Source organism: Chrysemys picta, chromosome 1 (genome assembly GCF_011386835.1).
Source record: "Chrysemys picta bellii isolate R12L10 chromosome 1, ASM1138683v2, whole genome shotgun sequence".
Classification (NCBI taxonomy): Eukaryota; Metazoa; Chordata; order Testudines; family Emydidae; genus Chrysemys; species Chrysemys picta.
Genome location: NC_088791.1, coordinates 73,826,793 through 73,852,257, shown reverse-complemented (window position 1 = coordinate 73,852,257; position 25,465 = coordinate 73,826,793). Strand labels below are relative to the sequence as shown.

At 41.9% G+C, this 25,465-nt stretch overlaps 1 protein-coding gene across 8 annotated transcripts in view; it reads right to left on the bottom strand.

Moving 5' to 3' along the window:
* The window catches only part of PTPRQ (protein tyrosine phosphatase receptor type Q), a 196,382-nt gene that overhangs the window by 67,944 nt on the left and 102,973 nt on the right, over nt 1-25,465 (bottom strand). For 5 of the 8 annotated variants that reach the window (XM_042850788.2, XM_065559792.1, XM_065559816.1 and 2 more), the window contains exons 37-43: nt 19,806-19,974; nt 18,664-18,957; nt 18,066-18,341; nt 16,187-16,338; nt 12,863-12,979; nt 11,885-12,026; nt 3,867-4,136 (exon numbers count right to left, since the gene is read on the bottom strand). In XM_042850788.2, coding sequence (XP_042706722.2) covers nt 3,867-4,136; nt 11,885-12,026; nt 12,863-12,979; nt 16,187-16,338; nt 18,066-18,341; nt 18,664-18,957; nt 19,806-19,974 — 1,420 coding nt within the window. The remainder of the gene's footprint in view (nt 1-3,866; nt 4,137-11,884; nt 12,027-12,862; nt 12,980-16,186; nt 16,339-18,065; nt 18,342-18,663; nt 18,958-19,805; nt 19,975-25,465) is intronic. The other 3 variants (XM_065559801.1, XM_024104789.3, XM_065559810.1) reach the window with 1 other exon arrangement.

Genomic DNA, 25,465 nt, shown 5'->3' with positions numbered 1-25,465 from the left:
CATTCCCTACCATGAATCTTCGATTCCTAGTAGCCACTCATCAGAAAACAATTCATGTGAACACACAGTTAAGAAGATATTGTCCTACTAATAACCAGTTTGTTGTAAATATGACTAAGTGCTAAAATTTAAATCAAATGTTAAACAACATAAGTCTGAGCTACAGTTCTTTTAGAGCAATAATCCATATTTTGTAGTTTTAGGGCCTAGTCCTGCAGCCTTTACTCAGGTAAATCTCTCATTAATAATGCACACGGTATTCCAAAATAAATCAAATTTGGGTTTAAAAAAGCAATGTCTCCCGGTAAAATTATAGCTAGTGTAGGCCCTGATAGAGTAAAGCAGTTAAGCATAGGCTTATATCTATCAGAATTTAACACAGCATTTAAGATCATGCCTCACTTTAAGCGTGTGTTTAAGTCTTATTGACTGCATGAGGACTTGAGCACATGTGTAAAATTAAGAATGTGCTTAAGTGCTTTGCTGAATCAGGGCATGAAGAGGTTGGTGATCACTTCACCCTTGGTCCATCAGAGTCCAGATTAGAAGACTTTCAAGAAAATAATACAAGATGCTATTTCCCGAGATTTTTCCAGGTGGAAGTTTTTTGAGGGTCTGAGTAGGGTTGAATGGCAAAGGATGGAGGGAGAGAAGTTTAAGTTTACTGTGATGGACTGGAAGTTCCTTTTATTCTCAATTTGATCTACTGAGTTTTTGAATGCATTAATGTTCTGCACCTAAAATGTTGGACAGGCACTGTTGTAAAGATAACTAATAAAATAAACTTTTCCCCCCCAAGAATAAAAATTTGAAAAATGCACTAAAATGGGGGTTGCAAAGCTAAATGGGTTTTCAGTCATGCCCTGTCATTCCAACGAAATAAACACCTAACCCACACATAACATTACATGGTGCCACATTGAAATCTATAAATTAATTGATTTTTTCCAATAATACAAAAGATCCAGAGAAAACAGTATGCCCAAATAAATGAAAAAAATATCTCAAATTATATCAGTCAAAGAATAAAATAATGGACTATATTCCAGTATCCTATCATACATAGGGTTACCAGATAGCAACTATGAAAAAACGGGACAGGAGGCGAAGGGTAATAGGCGCCCATATAAGAAAAAGTCCCCAAAAATGGGACTGTCCCTTTAAAAATGGGACATCTGGTCACCCTAATCATACATCCTTTTAAAATAAATTCCCACAGTTTTGATGGGGGAGCACCTCTTAAAGGTTATCATCCAATTGAAGTCAATGGGAATATTTCTACTGACTTCAGCGGGAGTTGGATTGAAACTGTAAATTCTCTAAATCTATATTTTCCAAGTGAATTAGGTAACCTTATTCACTGTAGATCAGTTAGCTAACAGCTCTTTATTCTGTTTAGCAATAATTTCTATAGCAATCCCAAATGTATCCAATATTTTAATTGTTCATAAAGATCTGTTAAATAGTTTGAACATACAATTTTCAGTTTTTTGGTGGTTTATGGACTGTTCACTTCAAATATTTACTATTCATCATTCATGGCATCATTCACAACTAAGTCATGTGGAAGTGTTGTCTATTATTTGATTGGATAACTGAAATATTTACATGAAAACTAGTAACAATTACTCAGAAATAAATAACAAATAGCAGATATTCTTCCTCAGATACAAATATGTTTGTTTTCATGTGAATACTGTAGTCCTATGCAGTACAGAGATGCCCCCATACATTCATGAGAACAAAATAAAAGGCATGAGAATGTTCACAAATAACATATGAAAAGGTACACAAGCATGGTTGAACTGAACAGCCAAATCAGAATCTGAATGAATCTTCATTAATGCTGCTTAGTCCATATTCTTCCAGCTATAACTCCAATTATCTGCCCTTTCAACATTCAAGTGTCATTAAAGGCATCACATTTTACGAATTCTCCCTAGATAATTTTATCGCAAAGAAACAAAAAGTAACCCAAGATTTTATATTTCTTAGATGGAAAATTAAGTAAAAATAGGCATAGCTCCCAGGTCCATACAATATAGATCACAGAATAAAGAGGAATTTGTTAAACTTCTGGCAAATCAGACTTTAATATATCTCTCCACCGATTTTTGTATTTGCTTTGTGTCTGCCTAAGAATTAGAAAGTCATAGAATCATAGAATATCAGAGTTGGAAGGGACCTCAGGAGGTCATCTAGTCCAACCCCCTGCTCAAAGCAGGACCAATTCCCAACTAAATCATCCCAGCCAGGGCTTTGTCAAGCCTGACTTTAAAAACCTCTAAGGAAGGAGATTCCACCACCTCCCTAATTAACCCATTCCAGTGCTTCACCACCCTCCTAGTGAAAAAGTTTTTCCTAATATCCAACCTAAATCTCCCCAACTGCAACTTGAGACCATTACTCCTTGTTCTGTCATCAGGTACCATTGAGAACAGTCTAGATCCATTCTATTTGGAACCCCCTTTCAGGTAGTTGAAAGCAGCTATCAAATCCCCCCTCATTCTTCTCTTCTGCAGACTAAACAATCCCAGTTCCCTCAGCCTCTCCTCATAAGTCATGTGCTCCAGCCCCCTAATCATTTTTGTTGCCCTCTGCTGGACTCTTTCCAATTTTTCCACATCCTTCTTGTAGTGTGGGGCCCAAAACTGGACACAGTACTCCAGATGAGGCCTCACCATGTCACTTACTAGAAGCTTTTTTGAACTATCAGAGCTGGACAAACTACACTTCACTTCTTTAATATTCAGGCAGAACTTATTCCGATTCAAACTGGGTACCAACCCTGTATCCCTCACATGCATGTGAATAGCCCCATTGACCTCAACTTTATGAAAAATGTTACACTATAATAGACTTTCAAATATACCCCCACTAGTACTGTAAGCAAGAATTTCTGATATGACATTAACACCATACTTATCTGACTCATCGTTATTTATGAAAGACAATTAGATAGTTAGTTCCAATTACCAGAGAGAAACTAATAAGTAATATTATGTGTTTTAATGCGTTCTTATTATTTTAGAGATGAGAGAGAAAAACATATTCCAACTGGGAATGAGCTTATATGTTTCTGGATGTATCCAGGCCTTTCAAGGCTGGAGATGCAAATTAAAGCTCCCGTTCATGCAAGTAGTGCCACTGAAAAAGTAGCCCCATTATTAAATATATACTAGTAAAAAGAAAGTGTGAAGATAACCTCTTTATTAAAAAGGCACAGGAATTAATTTCCCTAAACTGTCTATATGGTTGCCGTCTTTTCCCCTGTTAAAAAGTTCATTTCAACGGTAGCTTAAGATGACAAACATTGGAGGAAGTTAAATGATTTTATTGATTAACAACCTCTGAATGGTAGCACTTCTAATGAGTGAATTCGCAGTATTGGCTATTTAACATTAAAACAAAGGACGTCACTGGCAGAAATACCACTATCTCATACAAAACCTTCCTAGTAATAATATTCAATAGGTGAGGCCACCAGCAAAAAGATGAAAACATACCCAATCTAGCTATGAGCCAATGCATACTAGGACTCGGTGATACAGTATGAACAAAATAAGAACTCGAACTTAACATGGCAAGAACATAACTCTTTATTTGTACTTCCAAGTCCCACTGACTTTCTCCATTGGCTATTCCATGATAACCTCTGTCCCTTGGGATTACAATCAAGGACATTTCAACACAGGGGTTGGAGAGCAGGCCCCATTTCTCATTATCTGATATTAGATTTAAACTGTGATTATACTTGACTAGGGAAAGGATTGGGATGCTGTAGTAAATGTAAGAATATCATCACTGATCTAAATATTCAATTGTCATTTAAATTAAAGTAAAATTTTAAATCCAAAAATTGTTACCTTTTTCTGGAAATGTGCTGGCATTGCATATCTGTTCTTTTCCTTCACCAGCAGATGTTGCAGCTTTTATTTTAAATTGGTAAGAAATATTTGATAGCAGATCTCTGAAAGTATGCACCTTATCATAAGCAGAAATGTTTGTAGAATTCCTTTCAAATATTATGATGTAATGTGTAATCACTCCATTTGACTTAGAAGGTGGGTCCCAGTGTACTAGAATCGACTGCCAACTTGTTGCAGTACACTGAACATTCTGGACAACATCTGGAGCTTAAAAGATACATATGCACCAAAGGTTAACAGTTCCAAACAATCAAAAGGGTAATCACATTATAGTATAATCAGAGATGTAGGCATAATGTTTATAATAAGGGTCATGCATTCCAATGCCAGATAAATTAATACTGTAATGAGAACACTGGGCTAGAAGTGTTTTAAATGAAGAGATGTCCCTGACTATATTTTATAGAAGCTTTATTTCCAGTAATTATTAACATTACTGAAGCAGTGCTTGAAATGAAAAGAGTGATAGTACATTATATTTCCTAAAACTAACAATATGCTCCAACTTCCATTTTCCCTTCTCTCTCCCATCTACACCCACATTTCCCCCATTGTTTCTAATCAGCAGCACAGTGGAACATATACAGTAATGTGAAACAGATACACTACAAAAGAAAATTTTACTTACCCTTTAGCTTTCCTTCTCTCATTTACTGTACCCTATGGCTGGTAATCCCTACAGTAGTGTTGTGTCCTGCCCAGGAGTTTTGGAGGAGTCTTCAAAGCTGTCACTTTATTGGTCCCACCCATTTGCTTTCCCCACAAGATGAATTCTTGTAAAGCTTTCTGGGCAGCTCATCAAATTTCATAGGTAAAACCAGTATTATATATTTAACATGAAAACAAACAACTGGCTCCAAGGTATGGAACAGCTGATTAAATTTTCTGAGGGAAAGTCAGATTGTGGGATGTACTAACTAAGAGAAAAGAATCGACAGGAAAAGGTGTTGTTTTTTTCTCTCTCTAGTGAAGCGATGTCCAGTAATCCATACAGTAGGGAACTGACTAGCATCAATGTCCCAGAAATAGAGGGAAACATACTAATTACTACAGGTACAGAGGAAAATGGATCTTTTTAAAAATACATATATTTCTCTCCAGAGTTTGAAGAGTACTCCTTTCAAAAGCAGCATCTACAGAAGAAAGGAGATCACGGTGTATTTTTAATAAAGGCATAAGGATGAATCCTTTACCCAGTTAGTGCTGAGTGCACCTGGGTGAGGGAGATGCAAAAGAGATGTTTGTGGCTTCTCAATTCTGGGGCTAGTTTTATGCCATCTCAGACCCCAGGGTAGTTTATAGTAGCATCCAGGCAAGGATAAGGGGAATGCACTGACCGGTCCCTGTGCTTCAAAGACTTAGTGGGACTCTATACACAAGGTAGCACTTATGGACTGCAGTATCTTTTTATGTTGCTTGTCTGCAATCCTGATATCGAACACCTCCATGACACAGGAACATGCTGGAAGAAGCAGGAACTTGGTGTGGCCAAGTCCATAAAAGCCAAACTGCAACATGGAGCAAATGGGGAAAACTGAGACACGAGGACTGGTCTCATAGGAGCAGATGTGTGGCTGTGAGGGATCTGCTCAGAGGAGAGTCACAGAAAAATTAAACTAGATGGCAAGAGCTGATAAAAGGTCAGGCTACTCAATTGAGAACATAGAACTGGGGGAGATTTAAAAAAAAACTTTTTTGCTGAAGCATGGGAGAGCTGCAGTGGGGCAGAGGTGCTCCAAAAAGAGTGGAAATAAAATGTAGGTTATTCCAGATTGTGTGTGCCTTATTCCAAATTAGTTTAAATGGAATAGGCTCATTTGGAATATGGCACTCTTATTTCAGAATACGAGTGCCTACACATAGAGTCATTCAGGAAAAGTTAGTCCACTTTAAATTCACACCCTAACTTATTCTACAATAACTTTCAACTGTAGACCAGCCCTTAGATTCAGTGGCCAAAAATGGCTGAAAAGGGGAGGGGCCCTATGAGCCCAGCAGAAAATATGAAGAAAGAATTTTAAAATTACTTGGTCCCACTCTAAGGGCAATGTGTCATCTAGTGGAGGCAGCCTTCTGAAAGGAGGGATGTGGGAGAGGCTATGAGGTCACTGACCAAAAGAGACAGCTTTGATGACTGCCTCTGTAGCTGCTGGACAAGACAAAATCCTACTGTAAGGATGGTGGGACATGCAGCTGCTAAAAATATAGACTGTAACAGATGCTAAACTGTATGATACTGTACAGCCACTAGTTGGCACTGTGTGTAAGATACCTTATTTAAACGAACCTCAGCCATACCTGGCAGAGCATTAAATGATCTTATAGTGAACATATCTGGTGTGTGTAAGCAAGCTCTCTAGCCAGTCCATATTTGATACAGAAATACATGACATGGAGTCAGGAATAAACTAAGAACACAAACAGAAGGAAAACAGCAACAGAAGTTGTAAACAGAAGGAACAAAGCAACAAAGGTTGCAGACAGAAGGAACAAAGCAACAAAGATTAGGATTTCATACATATGCAACTCTTCACTGCTCCAGAGAACTTCAGCTTTGACAAATCTTCACAATGGTCAAACTAGAAACAGTATTTTGCAAGATTTCAAACTGCAAACAAACTCCACAAAGAAACTGGAGATATACAGGTATCTTCTTTAATTTATGCTCTGGTGAAGCAAGCAGAACATATCCTTACATCCTTTGAATTTACTGAAAACAATCACAAATATGACTATGAAAGGGTTCTGGCTATGTTCGATGCATACTTTGTCTCTCAGAGAAATAGGTTTTATGACAGAGCATGTTTTCATCTCAAGAATTCAAGAAACAGGAAAATATCAAAAGCTTTATAAGCTCTGCATGCATTGGCTGAAAACCGTGCTTTGGGGAATGCAAAACAAAGATATCAGCGACAGGCTGGTTACTGGGTTAACAGACAAACCCCTTTCACAGCAGATATAATTGAAAAGAGATTTAACTGTAGCCACAGCTATACAGAAAGCAAAGCAGTCTGAGCTGGTGAGACCAAAATCAACAGCAACTTGACAAACTTGAAAAACAAGAAGCTGTTAAAAAATGCCGCACAAGTGCTAAAAGTCATTACCATAAGATCCCTAAGGCAAAGAGAGACAACTCCCAGGTTAAAAGGGACAAATTCCAGCCTACATGCACACGATGTAGAAACAGTCATGTCCCAAGAGATGATGCATGTCCAGACAGAGGCACATAGTGTAATAAATGCATGAAATATGGACATTGTGCAGCTGTTTGCTGTACCAAAGCAGTCAGGGAGTTGACTCATATTACAAAGAATCAAGAGCCATTTCTGGGATCTATCATTTATGATGACTGAATATTCATAACAAGACTATTGACTTTAAAAGTAACTCAGGAGCTCACAGTCATCTCATAAGGGACTTACAATCACCTTTAACTCCTCCGAGAGCTGAAGTCACCTGACACAGCTCTGACTATCCACAGAGGAATTCTGTATTGCATGGGCCAGTTCACTACAAAAACAACTTACAAAGACAAAATCTTTGCATTCAGAATGTATTTGATCAAAGAACCACAGACCAGCTGCCTTCTCAGCCACAACGTGGCAGCCATGATGAGCCTAGTGAGGGAGGTGGAAGAACTCAATGGAATATTTGGTGATATTGGACTGTTGAAACGAGATGCAGTATAAAAAAAAACCTTGAGACAATGCTCAACCATATAGTGTACATATATCGTACAGGATTCCTCTCCCATTACTTCATAAAGGGAAAACTGAGTTATAGAGAATGGAGAAGACTGGCGTAATCGAGAAAAGGTCTAAGCCAACAGCATGTGTGTCTGAATAGTACCAGTTATAAAGAAAAATGGAAAAATACAATCTGTGTGGATCTTAAAAGACGTAATGGAGCAGTTGTAAGAAAAAAATATATCCTCTCAAAACTGGATGACTTCCCTCCCCAAAGTGAAAAGAGCTACAGTATTATCTGAGTTTGATGTCTCGAGCAGATTCTGGCAAACTCCTTTAGCCAAAGAAAGTGCTAAACTAACATTTATCACACCCTTTGAGAGATTCTGCTTTCAAAGATTACCTTTTGGGATTACCAATGCACCTGAAATTTTCCAAAGAAAGAAGGCAGAACTGTTAACAAATACAAATGGAGTTGTAGTCTTAGTGCATGATATTTTTATATATGGATCTTCCATGGAAGAATACAATAAAACCCTCAACAAAGTCCTCATCAGTCAGTCTGAACTGAAGCTAAACAAGGAAAAATGCATTTTCTGTCTACACCAAATCGAGCTCTTGGGGCAGACAATAAACAAAGATGGAATCAGTCCTAGCCCCAAGAAAGTAAAAGCAATTAACTGAATGCACCAACAAATGTTCCAGAACTAAGACATATACCAGGGATGGTAAATTACCTTGGTTGGGTATCCACAAGTCCTTTCTACAGTGACAAAACCACTGAATGAACTGAAGTCCAACATAACTTGGCTATGGGGGCCATATCAAGAAATTGCCTATAAAAAGGTAATAGAAATTATCTCAGCAGCTCCAGGTCTCAAGTACTATGATATGCACAAATCCATAATGGTCAGCTAGGATGCAATTAATTATGGCCCTACGTGGTACATTGTTTCAACAACATGGAATTTAGTGGAAGCCAGCTTCGTTTTTCTCTCACACTCACAGAAGCAGAAAACGATATGCACAGATTGAAAAGGAGTGCCTGGCAAGCATATGGGCATGTGAGAACTTTTACAGGTATCTTTGTGGATTGGATTTGTTTATGCTGATAACAGACCATAAACTACATGTAACTCTCATCAGTGGGAAAGACTTGGATCAAGCACCACTGAGATAACAATGTCTATTGCTTAGGTTAATGTGATTTAATCCAAATGCTAAATATGCACCTGGAAAAAGTCTTTTAGTAGCAGACAGTTCGAAGATGATGTAAAGGTGTGGAAAATGATACAAACCAGTGTCAGAAGAGAGACTACAACAGCTACAAAAAGCAACTTTGACAGACACGCAACTTCCGGATGTTCTAAGTTACACGGAGGTGATTGGCCCCCATATTTAAAGGACACTAAGGAAGTGACAAGAGGTTACTTTGCAGTGCATGGACAATTATGTGAGTCAAATGGACTCATGATTAAAGACAATTGCATCATAATTCCAAACTAAATGAGAGCAGAAATACTAAACCTCACCCACAAAGGACATCAAGGATTAACAAAATGCTGTGAACAGGTGAAGCAGTCAGTGTGGTGGCCAGGCATCAGCAAGGACATAAAGAATACTGTATCTGCATGTGAATACCGCAGAACTAACAGGCCAACACAACACAAAGGACCTTTAATAGCACCATCTCTACCAGACAGATCTTGGAAGAGACTAGCTGAAAAGTTATGTGAATTCAGAGGACACCATTACCTCAGCATCGTGGATGTCTTTTCTAGGTATACAGAAATAATGTACTTGAAAGACATACCAAGTTGCAGTGTTATCAAGAAACTCACTTCAGTATTCCAGAACAACTAGTGATGGACAATGGACCACAATTAACTACAGCAGAATTTAAGTAATTCCAAATGAAATATGATTTTGATCATATTACTAGCAGTCCACATTACCTACAAGCAAATGAAGAAGCTGAGAGAGCCAAGAAAATCCTACAGCAGGAAGATCCATTCCTTGCTCTTCTGAGTTACAGATCAACACCAATAGCGGCTACTGACATAGTCCAGCACAACTCAAAAGGCAACTCAGAACTACTGTTCCAGCTCTGGAAAAGAACCTATTTCCAAAGTGGCCAGACATAAAGAGAGTAGTCAGATCAGATAAAAAGGTGAAAAGAGCTTATGAACACTTTTATAACAGACATTTCCCAGGTCTAGAATCTGGTGACCATGTTCATGTCAAACTGGACGGAGAAAAAGGATGGACAACTCCAGCTATCATAAAGAAAAAGAATTCAGTGCCCAGATCATATGTGATCGAGCGTGACAGTGGACAGTTCAACAGAAACTGTCGACATCTACAGTTTAATCCTCAGAAAGAACAATCAGCAGAGCAAACTCTACAGATGGCTGTTGCAGAACAAGAAGATGACTCAAGGATTCCAATAACCACAGCCAGTCCTGTGGCTCAGATGATCAAGCTGCTATGTGTTCGGATCATGTAATTAGAAAACGAGAGACATTTAACAGATTGATATGTACTGAAATTCAAAGATAGCATGATAGTGTAAATATTGTAAATGGTAGGAATGTAGAACTTAAAGGAGGTGATCTAAGGCAGTGGTGGGTAACCTGCGGCCCATCAGGGTAATCTGATTGTGGGCCGTGAGACATTTTGCTGACGTTAGCCGTTTGCAGGTATGGCCCCCTGCAGCTCCTAGTGGCTGCAGTTCTCTGTTCCTGGCCAATGGGAGCTGTGGGAAGCGGCGGCCAGTGCGTCCCTGCGACCCATCACTTTCCAAAGCTCCCATTGGCCGGGAATGGCGAACCACAGCCACTGGGAACTGCGAGGGCCGTGCCTGCAGATGGTCAATGTCAGCAAAATATCTCACAGCTCGCAATCACATTACCGTGATGGGCTGCAGATTGCCCATCACTGATCTAAGGGAATACTAAACTTTATTATACGGTTCAGCCACTAGGTGGCAGAGTGTGTAAAACTTCAGCCATGCCTGGCAGAGCATTAAAAGATCTTTTAGTCAACACATCTGGTCTGTATAAGCAAGCTCTGTAGCCAGTCCAGATCTGGTACAGAAGTACATGAAAAACATGTTATAAAATGGCATTCAGAAATTCGGCCTTCTAACTAGTCAAGAGCTGTCTAACACCATGGCTCGGATGCCAGCACCAGAGTGAACTTCCAGGGCTGTACAGCCAATGTAGGGGCTTATCCTCCTTTCTGGTGCTAGAATAGAAAAGCAAAAGGAAAAGGAGGCCCCTAAATCCTGATGCTCCGTGGCTGTTTGCTGCCAGTGTAACTAGGGCAGCCTGAGGGATACCCTGAGTTGGCCCAGCAGCAGCAGCAGCCTTGTACAGAAGCTATAAACTATCTTTGCTCAAATGCTCTGAGTTGAGCTCCGTATAGTTTGCCAGCACCCTGAGATCTGGCCCTATAGCTTTAGAGAATTTTCAGTTTTTCATGTTATCATTTTATCACTTTTAACCACATGATAAACATTTGTTACTAGTAAAAAAATATATTAAATAGCTACTAGTCATTTAAAATAAACAGTTCCTAGCAGGCTAAATCCTGCCTGTGCTCTCTTCCCCTCTCTTCTCTGCTTTCTTCTCAGTGCCCCTGTTTAGAAAGGAAAAAGGCAGTTTTCTAGCTTCTGTAACTTCAAAGGATATGTGTCAAGCACAAGATGCAGCTAGTAAATGGTTAATTAATTAAATCAATTATATTGCATAATTCTTCCCAATTGTTAGAAAGACTGAGATATCACAAAGGAAGATGTTTAATTAGTGACTGCCTTTGTTCCCTAAATAAGTTATCAGAAAATGTTAAACATTTGTATTTGTTAAAAAGTAGCTTCTGATTCATTTCCCATCTCTTTGTCCAGCTGCCTGTGATATTACTGTAACTTAGTTGCTTTCACAGTGATCTAAAATATAACTTTATTCTCCAAAGTTTGATATTTATCTAATTTTCCTCCTACTATCTGTGTGCTACAGAAAGATTTATAGGAGCCATATATGCCTATCTGTTCAATTGAGGATATTTCTAATTTCAGACTTCTAACATCGAACTTGAAAAGTAAAGACCTCACCTATCAGGTACAATAGGAAGGTGAGTGCATGTTGTGACAATGATATAGTTCTGAGTTCCATTACATTTGGAGAGCAAAGGAAGAATGCTGTTCAGTTATAAAAAGAAATCTGCATAGACAATGCTGCAGTTCATGAAAAAAAAAAAACGGTTTCTAACCTGATTCTTTTGTTGTGAATTGGACAATGTTACTGAACTGATTGCCATTTCCAACTCTTGTAAAAGCAGAGACACTGATAAAATAGGTGCTGAATGGCTCTAATCCAACAAGGTTTGCGTCACTCTGTGAACCTGAAACGTTCTTAGAAGAAAAGCACAATTGTTAGCACAAAATCCACATATTGGAACACACCGGGTCTCATACTCCCCACACTGATGTTAATGAGAGTTTTGGTACTGCAGTCTTGTCTCTGGCATCCTTCACGTCTCCATGTCACATAAAATAGTCCAAGCAGGGTCAAATCCTTTATTGTGCTACTTCAGATGTGCACAAGCCAGATTTTTTTCTGTATGAATAGGGTACCTCTTTCAAGATTCCTTCCCCCCCACCACCCTCGCCAGAAATAACATGACAAAATATCAGAACAAAAAAATGAAAAAGACACAATGGAGAGCTTCTGTAGAAATATAGCAAATAACAACAAGCAATCACATTTATCTGTCCCTCTGCTTGTTTTTGAGGGTTTAGTTCCTATTCATGTTCGTGAGTGAGCCAAACCATAGAGTAGATATTATTTGATTGATTGAAAACACTGCTTTCCCATTCCCTTCCTTTCCACTCTTTCTCCCTCACTGTGGCTTGTGAAGAAAGTTTGTCAACGGAAATTATTATAATTACAGAAGTACCACACCAGCAGCCTAACTCCACATATGCATCCTGTGCCAGCCTGGGGAGCTGCTGTCACAAACAAATACCCTCCTCTCCATCTGCACAGCCTCCATCGCTGATAGCACCTCTTCAGATATAGATTCGCTTGAAGGGAAGGATTTCCATATAACAGGTTGATGCCAGCTTGAAGTGTCACTTTGGCTAACTTTTTCATTTTTGCTTGTTTATGGCACGATGCCCTTCCTGTCCCTCCAGCCTTTGTCCAGCAAATAGAGATAAAGAGATAGGGGTAATTTCTTCTCCCCTACCTGAGACAAGAGACTATTTTGGGTGACGTACAAACATGCAGGGAAGGAGAGGCAAGAGTATAGGCTATCCCTGGTAACAGCTGTTCCTGGAGCACTCACAGCCATCTCTTCATGGGACTGTAAAAGCAGTAGGGAGAGCTGTTCAGTTCTACTGTGAAAACAAATGCAGATTTTTCAAAATAATGTTTAATTATACAACTTAGCTCTGTAGTGAGGCAGAGTGGCCTCCCACTGAGCCAGAGGGGGGGAGGGACCATGCTGCGAGCCCTGGTGGGCGGAGCCAAGCTGTGCTCGCCCCTCCCACCAGAAGTGAGAGGGAGGAACAGGAAGTATAAAAAGCGGGTCCTGGAGCTCAGCTGGGCTGCAGCCCCTGAAGGAGCCAGATGCCTTTTGCCTGCTCCTGAGCTGCGAGACTGCAGCGGACCCCTGCGGTGCAAAGGAATGGCCAGAGCTGCTGGAGCCACCCGCTGACCAAGCCACAGAGCAGGTGCTGGGACTACCATGGGCCTTCTATCCAGATGAAGCGAAGGACCCCCTGTGGATCCAGGTACAACTTGAAGTGAGCGGAGGAAGTGGCTTTGGGGCAGTCAACCTTAATCTGGCTGCATTGCTGCCAGAGACCCAGACAGCGTGTTGCGGCTGGATTCCCTGCTGACCCAGTGGCAGACCACTCTGCCACTGTTAGGGCTCTGGGCTGGGATGCAGTGGAGTCGGGTGGGCCTGCGTCCCCCTACCCTTGCCACCTCATCCCTGCGGTGACAGTCCCTCCTCTTTAGGCCAAGAAGCCTATGTTCATCGGCCATCTGCCGGAGCTAAGATGTCCAACCCTCTTGCTTAGGGTTACCATATCTCATAAATAAAAAAAGAGGACCCTCCACGGGCCATGGCCCCGCCCATTTCCCCACCCCGCCCCAACTCCGCCCCTTCCCCCACCCTAACTCCGCCCCCTCCTCCCTCCCACTCCCAGCCAGGGGGAAAGGGCTGCCCCAGTGCTACCAGCTTCACGGTTTGCCGGGCAGCCCCCAGACCCTGCGCCCCCAGCCGGCGCTTCCCCAGAGCAGCTGGAGCCTGGGAGGGGAAGCGCCCAGCCGGGGGCGCAGGGTCTGGAGGCTGCCCAGCAAACCGTGAAGCCGGTAGCGCTCGGGCTTTGGGCAGCCCCTATGCCTCCGGACCCTGCGCCCCCAGCCGGGCACTTCCCCTCCGGGGCTCCGGCGGCTCTGCGTAACTTACACTGTATAAGTTACACAGAGCCGAAGAGGAGCAGAGCCCCCGCAGTTGGAGCTTAGGCTCTAAGAGCCGGGCTGCCCCAGCGCTACCGGCTTCGGGCAGCCCCCGTGCCTCCGGACCCTGCGCCGCCGGAGCCCGGGAGGGGAAGTGCCCGGCTGGGGGCGCAGGGTCCGGAGGCAAGGGGGCTGCCCGAAGCCGGTAGCTCTCGGGCAGCCCGGTTCTTAAACAGAGCCTCCAGCGGCTGGGGCTCTGTGTAACTGACATTGTGTCAGTTACACAGAGCCCAGGGGGCTGGAGGCTTTGCTCCTCTTTGGCTCTGTGTAACTGACACTGGGTCAGTTACACACAGCCCCGGGGGCTGGAGGCTCCAGCCGCCCCCGCTCTGTTTAAGAGCCGGGCTGCCCAAGCGCTACCGGCTTCGGGCAACCTCCATGCCTCCAGACCCTGCGCCCCCAGCCGGGCACTTCCCGTCCCGGGCTCCGGCGGCGCAGGGTCTCCAGGCACGGGGCTGCCCGAAGCCGGTAGCTCTGGGGCAGCCCGGCTCTTAAACAGAGCCTCCAGCGGCTGGGGCTCTGTGTAACTGACACTGTGTCAGTTACACACAGCCCCTGCGGCTGGAGGCTCCAGCCCCCGCGGCTCTATTTAAGAGCCGGGCTGCCCGAGCGCTACCGGCTTCGGGCAGCCCCGTGCCTCCAGACCCTGCGCCGCCGGAGCCCGGGAGGGGAAGTGCCCGGCTGGGGGCGCAGGATCTGGAGGCAGGGGGGCTGCCCGAAGCCGGTAGCGCTCAGGCAGCCCGGCTCTTAAACAGAGCCGCCATTTTCCCGGACATGTTCGGCTTTTTGGCAATTCCCCCCGGACGGGGGTTTGACTGCCGAAAAGCCGGACATGTCCGGGAAAAAGAGGACGTATGGTAACCCTACTCTTGCTGCTCGGCCCTGAATACGGACCCGAGCCATAGACTCCTTACGGCCCTGTCCTGACTACGGGCTTGGCCCTGAGTACAGGTGCGAACTACAGACTCCTTGCTACTCCCACCCTGACTGCGGGCTGGGACCCATAACTGTTTGCTCCTTGTCCCTGATTGCAGGGTAGAGACCCCAACTGACTACCGCTCTACCCGGACAGTTGGCCACAGCCACAGGCTGGCTGTTGCTAATTTCCTAATTGTGGATGACTCCCAGTGACCTAGTGAGGCGGAGTAGCCTCCCATTGACCCAGAGAGGGAGGGACCACTGCTAACCCACTACAAGCTGCAGTCTCCCTCTGCATGAATTGGTCTGCCTGTCCCACTGCTGCACTCCACACAGTCTGGTCTCTTGCATATACTACTCTTCTTCTGACAACGTGAAGGAAGCTTTGTGTGTGGCAGAAACATCTCAGCAGATTGCCACTGCTGGTCTCTATCACATTTAACTGTCATGCAGATTCTGCCTACTGTTGGATTCCATCTGGCCTGTCCTCAGATGTGTAATGGAGGAGCTTTCACAGGTCCTGCATAATGGCAAGCAAAATGGAATTCCCTGTGCACAGATGTAGAAACTGCTCTGTCCCTATTCTATCAGGACCACATAATGTCCCCCGCAACTCCACAGGATCCTGGACACTCCTTCATGGGTTGTAGTAGCAGACTGTAAATGCCTTGGGGCAGGAAATGTCTTTTCAATTACACATACGTGCAGGGTCTAGAACAATGGAGCCTGGATCCCTGTTTGGGACTGATTACTGCAATACAAAGAAATAACAGATGCATTTCCCTTGCGTGGTGAGTGGCCCCACAACAGACATTATATGGAGAAGGAGTGTGAACCTCCACACAATCCCTCACTGTGGACTGTATCTAAGAATATGATTTAGTCCACAATATACATGCATTTCCATAACATCTTTAATCAGTGTCTTTTATGAAGAAACATTAGGGGGGGAAAGAAAATCACCTCATCTAAGTTATGAGTTCATATAATTTTGATTAATGCAGGACATACCTAGGCATATAAAATGCCTTACATATTTTTGGTTTTGAGACATGAGTCAGATAGCCAGAAAAATAAAATATATTTTTTCAAATACGTAAAACACCACTAAATATTATAAACATACCTGATAAACTATGGTATGACTTTTGTTTTCATGAATCTTAAAACTATAGTTCTTAATAGCACCATTTGGCTGAGGACTTGGCCTCCATTTTAGCCACACAGAGTAGGCAGTATAGTTGAAAATAGCCAAATCCTGAGGAGGTGCTAATGGCACTGTGGGAGAAAATGTTCATTAGTTCAAATGTATGATGTTAATTTTAGGCAAATATGAATACTTTGTAGGAGCAAAAGATCATAAAGATTCATTACGCATTCGTGTCTGAGCTTAACCGAACCAATCTAGTACTGCTACACTTTTAACAAAGAGCTCCCAACAACTCCTGAGTCTTGCCCCATTTGCCTGTTATAAACTCTATTTACCAAAGGTGCATGTTGTTGGAGAAAGTAAGGGTGAGGAACAGGATAATCTATTCATGTTGTCTGTCATTTAAACAAACGCATATTTTCATAACCAAGGAAGTATGAAAATATTTGGCAAAAAACAGAGTAGATCAGAGGTTCTCAAACTGGTGGTTGGGACCCCTCAGGGGGTCGCAAGATTATTACATGGGGGTCGCGAGCCGTCAGCCTCCACTCCAAACCCCGCTTTGCCTCTAGCATTTATAATGGTGTTAAATATATTTAAAAGTGTTTTTAATTTATAAGGGGGGGGGTCGCACTCAGAGGCTTGCTATGTGAAAAGGTCACCAGTACAAAAGTTTGAGAACCACTGGAGTAGATGCACTTATAGAATCATAGAAATGTAGGACTGGAAGGGACCTCAGTAGGTCAACTAGTCCAGTCCCCTGCACTGAGGCAGACTAAGTATAACTAGACCATTCCTGACAAGTGTTTCTCTAACCTGTTCTTAAAAACATCCCATGATAGAGATTCCACAACCTCCCTAGGCAATTTGCTCCAGTGCTCTAGAGAGTATGAAAGAGACTTATTAGATCACATACTCCATCCCAAAGGGCCTCTAGACTATTTACTATAGTCTTATCTAGCACTTCAATCAGTCTAGTTTGAAAGGTAAACAATCAAAATATTACACATGTATCCTAAAATATTGTACCTACTATTGTTACTAGTAGCATCTAGAATTAAAATTAGAGCTTTCATATATATACACACATTTTTCCCCTCTCTACTTTGTGCATTTTTTATATATATCGAGTAGGATGGCAGTGTGCAATGTAATCTGAAATAGAACAAGGAGTGGAAAAAAAACCCTGTAAGGGTCTGTAAGTATTTTTAAGGAATATTTTCCTTTTGGAGGTGAGGGTGGGGTGGGTTGTTTGTTTTTCCCCCAAAATAATTGACATTTGACAAATTATGATGCATTCCAAAGGCAAAAAGAAATTGATCTTCTAGTATTCTTATGAGCCCAAGGCTAAAAGTAATCTCTAGGAAAGATAATTTAGCACTATAATGGGTGAATTCTGCCAAAGGCAGGGAAATCTCACATGCTTCCTTTCAATTTGGTGGCAGAATTTTTAAAAGGGGCTCCTGTGAGCCATTGAATGCCACCATTCTTGGGCACCTCAAATTTATTTTCTTGTGTAATTTGAGAAATGAACTAATATGGGCCCATAGTAGTGAGAGTTAAATAGCCTTTGGTCAGAGTGTGTCCTCCCCTACAGTAAAACCTACAGGCAGAGTGTGGACAGAGGACGAAATCCCAGAATTCCCTCTAAACTCATCTGCCAGATGTTGCAGGTTTGTCTCCCTGCCTTCTACAGAAGCAGTGGTGTGTCTGGCCCCATGCCCCAAGGATTTTAGGGGATCAACCAAGATAGGATCAGCCATGTGGAAGCCCTACATCTCTGCACCAGCTCTGGGGTCCTCTATTTCATACATTTATTTCCAAACAGCATGATATGATTTTATTTATCACTCACCTGACTCATCCGTGTAAAAGTTAAGCGTAGCATAGGGACCAAGTCCTCTGATAGTTCTTGCAGCAGCAAAAATACTATACAGTGTAAATGGTAAAAGATCTTCTAGGACGATAGAATTATTGGAGGTAGACCAAGAATCATTCCTGTCTGGTCCATATAACTTTAAATCATAACTCATTATGATACCATTTGGTTGGAGAGGAGGCTCCCAGGACAACATAACTGAGGTAGATGAAAGATTCTTATACGTTCTGATTACAGGTGAAGATTCAGGGACTATAACAAGAAATGAGAAAACAAACAGAAAAAAGTTATCCCACAAAAAGGTGAATTATGGTGGAAAATATCTTTAAATATCAATTAACTTTGTTCTCTTATCAATGCTAACTTCTACTTCATGGTCTCAATGAAGCACTACAATAAATCTGCATGACAACAGTTATTGTGGGTTGCTTTATTAGTTAATTTGACAAAAAAGAATTAACAAGTATATCAGTAACATTATTTCATAAGAAAACATCCTAATGATCAAGAATTTTTAGAAGGCTATTTGCTGTTAATAAAATTCTTTAGGAATTACAAAAAGTCCTAAACCTACCATCTTCTTCGGTTTTGATGTGTAGTTTCACAGTGTGCATTTTAGAAGATCCCTTCACTGTTGCTGGAATTATTTTCAGAATATAATCGGTGTACTTCTCCAGCTTATCCAAAAACATGCTTGTATTGTAAGTAATGAGAGACAATATCTCACTGTCTGTTTGTGTATCCCATAAACTTAGTGAAACGAGGAAGAAGACTATACCATTTGGCTGGGATGGTGGAAGCCAGCTTACATTTATAGCAGTTGAAGAAACATTTTGATATGTCAGACTTTCAACAGGGCCATCTGGAACTATGGATTAATAAGCAAAAATAAATATATCTGTTAGTTTCATAACTAAATAATAACATAATATTTCATAACTAATAACAAAAATAAACACTCAAAGTGTTGCTATTAGATCAACTTAATCTTTAACATTATGTATTCAATGTTTTATTACATTATTTTCGTGTCTATAAATAAAACAAGCTTTTCTTTGATCATCTATGTTTTGATATCAAAAACAAAGCATCTTGAATGTATATATACGTAACTATTTGTAGTTAATGTTAATTATTAAGGGGAGAAAATCTTTGTGATAGTTTAAGACAGATTTTCTCACTCTTTGTGCCCAGAGAAGAAAAATTGCTTTTGATGCTACACTACAAAGAGAAGAGACTCAACGGATCAAAATGTCCTTTAGGAAGGGTTAAAGATTAGTTGCTTGATAATTAAGCTTACTCTCAAACTGTCATGAAAACTAGATTGGCCAAAGAGAGGCTGAACTGTAGGGTTTTGTCTTGATAATGGTTATCCTGATAGTTAAGGTGGAGAAAATAATGGTGATAGGTTCAAACTGGAACTTGGAGTTAAGAGTCTGCTCAATCTATTGACACAAAGAGGTCTCCTTCAGATACTAATGCTAAGGTTCCTGAGAATGATCTATCCCCATTCTAGGCATAGGAAATACCATCAAACCCATGCAAAGATAAATGCTACAGTATGGTAAACAGTTTTTTAAAATGGCATTCACTGTAGTACTTCTTTTTAACCTTTTCATACCAAAGAATGCAATACTTTTTAAAAGTTCTAGAACTATTTCATAATGAAAAGCTTGGATGTACATTTGAAAATTTAAAATAGAGATGTTTACATACTATCTTGATCTGTATATACGTGTATTATCTCACTGGTCTTGTTTCCATTTCCAAAGGCAGTGTCTGCAGTTAACCACACAGTATAGTAGCTGCATTTTGCCAAATTGTCTAATACTGCAGACAGAGATTTATTGTCAACACCACTGTCAATGTCTTGGCTGGTGAAATTCTAAGGAAAAGAAAGGAGAAGGATATCATCTTTAATCATTTACAAACAAATTGATATTTCTTTGTTACTTTCATTTTCTCTATCTATCCATCCATCTATCTATCCACCCACACAACTCATTTTAGACCATTTACTAATCATAAACAGACACTTCAATTCTCTAATGCTCAAGTCAGCCACACTGATTCCTGTTTAATGCAGTCAAATAAATAATTGTATCTTTTCTATCTAGTTTCCTATCTAGACATTACACATTTATATGGCTGAGTCTCTTTCTAACTTGGCTCTGTTTACACACTATTTCTTTTTTAGAAAAAATATTTGGTAAAGTGAATGTATTTAGGCATATCAAGGGGGGAAAAACAGAAAGTGTACCAACTATAAATTATTGACAAAAAGATACCCCACCAGGACTAGAGTACCTGACTTTCTTCAGTATTAATGTCCAACACTTTACTCAAACTGATAGAGACTGTTACAATAATTGAATTTTACATCACCACCAGAGGGAACCCATACATTCCTTTGCTTATAACACCACCAATTTGGAAATAGAAGAGAAAAATCAATTCATTTTTATGTAAGAGCTATTAAATTCAAATAAGCTCAATGGGTCAAATCCTCAGTGACTGTAAAGGAAGATGACCCAGCAGAACCAGTGCAATTCTGCAGTGGCCCAGGAATTAGGGACCCTATTTAGGGGACATGCAGCCATGTCGACAGTCAGACTCTGCCTTGCCAGGACTTCCTGTGACTCTGCCTAGTATTCAGGGTTCAGAGACAGGTCCCATTCTAGTGGACCTGTGACTACGCATATCCACCAGCCACTCTTCCCTATAGAACAGTGAACGTGTGCACCAGTGGTCAGGACTAACACAGCCCTTATATTTTAGAGGCAGCTGTGACATGTCCTCAGGGGGACAGGATTCTTCCCAAGCTCCTGTAAAGTGCACAGTCCAGCCATTTGGGCTGCTTCTTAGTTCCAGTATTTGGCCCCACAAGCACCAACAGTTCTTTAAAATCAGAGTTAACTTACTGTGGTTTATGCCTTGTTAAAAAAAGGGGGGGAGGGCAGGGATAGAAGGGGGGGAGTGAAGAAGTTTCTTTGTTTTTAGCACTATATATTTAGAGAACTAGCTGACTTACTAAAATGAGATTTTTTGTGTGTGCGCACATTTGAGGATGAAACATTATGAAATTGCAAAAAATGGCAATAACATATATTTCTGAAAGAGGCACTGTGATTCTTTATCAATTTGGCTGTGACCTCTCCTGTGACGGCTTTCGGTTTTTCCACAAATAATCTTAATGTCTATTACCCCTATGTCATAATACACATGTTTAATTTTACATTTGACTAATTTCTTTACTTTCACGCTGGTGAAACTATTTTACTTCTGTGAATAACAAAGGGCCAAATTCCCATTGACTTCAGTAGGATTTGCCTGTGAATATCTGAAGGCTGAATTTAGCCCAAAGTTATTACAGTGAAACATGAAACATCCTACATTGACAGCACTGGAAACCAAAGTCCTCTTCTGGTACATTGAACAGGTGCAGCATAAATGGAACAATAAAAGTGTCTCTATGCCAGCCCACTAATGCACCTGAACCCTGACTTGCAATTTGTCTATATTAGGAAAAGAGGACGAGGGTAGGTCAGAGTTACCCAACAAGTTAGCTAATCCAGACCTAACCAAAACCTTTTCCCTAGTGTAGATGCAAGTTAATGCCTTTTGCCTCAATGTAGCTCAGTAGTTCTCAAACTTTTCATACAGCAAGCCTCTGAGTGCGACCCTCCCCCCCACGTTATATATTAAAAACACATTTTTTATATTTAACTCTGTAATAAATGCTGCAGGCGAAACAGGGTTTGGGGGTGGAGGCTGACAGCTCACGACCCACACGTAATAACCTCACAACCCCCTGAGAGGTCACGACCCCCAGTTTGAGAACCCCCGATGTAGCTGATTAAAGTTAACACTAGTGGGACTCTCACTTTGAACTTGTGTAAATGACTATACAAGATTCGGGGCAATGGAGAATCAGGCCCAACATACTTAAATTAAATTTTCTGATGTCCAACTATACGAAGATAGTGACTCACCTGTGAATGAGAGCACCATTTCCTTTATTTTTGATGCAGGGGATCAGACAAAGGGCAGGAATTAATTCCCTGACTTTTAAAGATAAAATTTCCAAGTACTGAAGAGAGTTTTAACTTCTGGATTTAATAGTTCACCAGCTATAAATCTCATGCAAAGCTTTAAAAATTTACCTTTATATTTTCTCAACAGTTTTGCATTTGGGCATAGAATGCTATAGCTAACCTACCTGAAAGCTATAACACTATTTGGTGGTTCAGTGAAACCCTATTTTGAAGGGAGTGTAATTGTAGCCGTGTTGGTCCCAGGATATTAGCGAGACAAGGTGGTGAGGTGATCTCTTTTATTTGACCTTCTGTTGGTGAGAGAGACAAGCTTTCAAACTGTAGAGAGCTCAATGTGGGTCGAAAGCTTGTCTCTCTCACCAACAGAACTTAGTCCAATAAAAGACATCACCTCACCCACCTTATCTATCGATTTACAAGGTAGACCATTTAGTCTGGCAGCCAAGGGGCAGAAAACTCTAACTCATGATATGACAAAATATTAGAAAAGCATGCACAGATAGCGAGGGGTGAGGGTGACACAAAGAGCTACTGGGATGCAATTTGCAAAATAATGAAACTTGCACTAATTGTATTCTGGGGATTTATCATTATAGGACATTTTACGATTAATTCTGGCTGCAGAGGAGAGCAAACTGCTTAGGACTTCTTGGCAAACTGAAGCTACAGCTGAAAAAAATTCTTCTTCTGCTTCCTTCCTTAATCAACACACAAAGAAGTTTTGGAATAGCAAAGTATCATATTATTAAGAGCAGATAAGTGTAAGCAATGCACATAACCAATGAAAGCATTTGCAGAAAACAACATTCTTCTTGGCCCAGGAAGCATTTCCAGCTACATAATGTCATAGCCAGTGATATACCGACATCTCAGAGCTTCTAATCTTAAGAGTAAGCTTGCGTCACTGCTTTGCTAGTATCATTTCTTTTCATTCTCCCTTGCTCTGGGCTTGTCTTCACTGCATTGTTAGTTCCAGTTAGAATACTTGAAGTACTACACTTGTGTTAGCCTAGGTTGAGGCCACATGGCAAAGGCCACCTCAGTCATCCTCAAGTTACTGTGTGCACATGGTTGCAGTACTGACTCAAGCAAAGGAGTTTGCCTTCTGGGGGCATAACCCTTAGTTCTTAGCACTGCACTATTCCAAGCCGTTCCTTCCAAACGTCCATGATGTATTTCAGGAAACCATTTTTTGTCCCTCCTAGCCATATGGGTTGAAGTAGTGTTCACCTGGCAGCTTACTGCAGCACCTCACTTCTGCACGTGTTGATTGTCTGCATTCTGTTGGAAATCCAAATCTTGAACAATGGATCCATGGCTTTTTCTCAACCAGCTCTCCTAGTCCCCATGCCAGGTTTACGGTGGCAGAGGCAGCTCCAGGGGCCCAATCCTTTCCCCCCATCCAGCTCCTAGTTCCCCTGGCTGGGTAGGAGCAGCAGAGGTAGCTGGTCTGTATCAGTGTTCCCACATAGGAAAGATTTCTCTTAAAGTGCATTAATTGTGATGGTGATGTTGGAATAAAACTGTGTTGTTAAGTTCCCCTCCCCCTCTAGTGCGGCCAAAGCACTCACAGAAACAAAGGATTCAACAAAGAAAGATTTTATTCAAAATAAATCACACTAGCAGTCCTTCTGCTTTAAGCCAAGTGACATGCACCCAAGTGGCACTGTGCCATGTCACATATATGGAGAGTGCACGTGGTCATCACTCCACCATTGTTACATGGGGGTGGGGTGATGAAGGTAAACCTGACCATGGAACTGGCAGACCCCCTATCCTGGGGTCACTAGCTGCAGCTTGTGGGATCATGGAGGAGAGTGTGTGGTTGTAGGATGAGGCTGGTGCTGAACCTGGGCTAGTACAGGGGCCAGGTTGTTCTGTCACCTGCTGGCCATAATGCTCAGAAACATGACCATTTGCTTCTGACTCTCCTCACACTGCTGCTGGGTGTCTTGCTCTTACATGGCATGGTCATGGGCAATGTACTAGGTCATCATGAGCTCTTTTCTTCAGCATCCTCTCAGCTGCAGTCTGGAATTGCCACTCCTGCTCCAGCATTTCCCCCTCTGAAGCAAGAAAAGGCAGTGACACCTTCCACCAAAGTCCTTATGCAGCTCCATCAGCAGTCTGTCCCTTGTCTTCCTCCTTCTGCTTTCTGATTCAGTAGCCTGGCACTGACAGTCAATAACCTTCTGCAACGGTGCGTGATATGTACTTGTGCAGAAGGGCCTGTAAAGCAGAGAAACAGTATATAAACTTTCTGTCCATGGTAAAAAAAAAAAAGGAAAATATCTTCCCTTTAATTTTGTGCATCGCAGCAAGGTATAAGCTGAAACCTGTATCTCAAGGCCTCCACTCCGCTCCATAACCAATACTCTCTCCTTTGCTAACTTCCAGGTTTTCTGATCATACCAACAATATAAATGCTTTACATATCCTGGGAACAGTGGTATGGACTGCCTCTAGTTCCAGCTTGAGAGAGTGCAAACTACTATATATGCACCTGGCAATTGCTTGCACTCAGCGCCAATCCTGCCTTCATGGGCATTTGTATACTTGTATTAATAATGCTTGGTTTGTGCACATACAGCAGTGTGTTTTACAATAAATCTCTGTTAATTTCCCTGCTTGGAATTCAGCTTGGATCCTATGTAGATGCAGGGGGGAGGAGGAATTGGAGACTGGGGTAGGGGTGAGGCATAATGATAGTTGTCACACCCAGCAGGGACAGTAGAGGCACCATTAATGGGTGCCCAGGGGTGGAGTGGGAGTAATGGTGGTTTCCCATGCCCATCAAGGAATGCAGACGCATCAGTAGCTGAAGCACACCCTCTGAATGCCTGGGGGGAAGGATGGAGGCTGGGAGGGGGAAGTGGAAATGGTGATTTCCATGTCTAGAAGGGAAGCTATAATTAGCATTTGCCTGCCCTCTACCACACAACATTCTCCAGTAGAAACTGGTCCTACACAGGCAATGACGAGCCCCTTATGCCTTTTCTCCCCAACCATAACAACAATGGCGAATTGAGTCCTCACCTGGCTGAGACAACACTGGCTCATCTGCCGTTTCCTCCCTGTCCCATTTCTCTCTGATCTGTTTCTCTGTTTCCTCTCTGGAGTCCTGGGTGAGTTGGAGTGGCTGTGGCATCCACTGGTGACCATCAGCCTCCACCTCACCTAATTTCACTGTGGCAGGCGACAGTCCTGGCTCTGGGTCATCCTAAAGGTCCTCCATCCTCAGTCAACTTCCCCAGGGGCCTTTGATCTGTCCAGGGTGTAAATGGGTTCCGTACTTGGGGCACTGGAGATCACCCAGTTGAA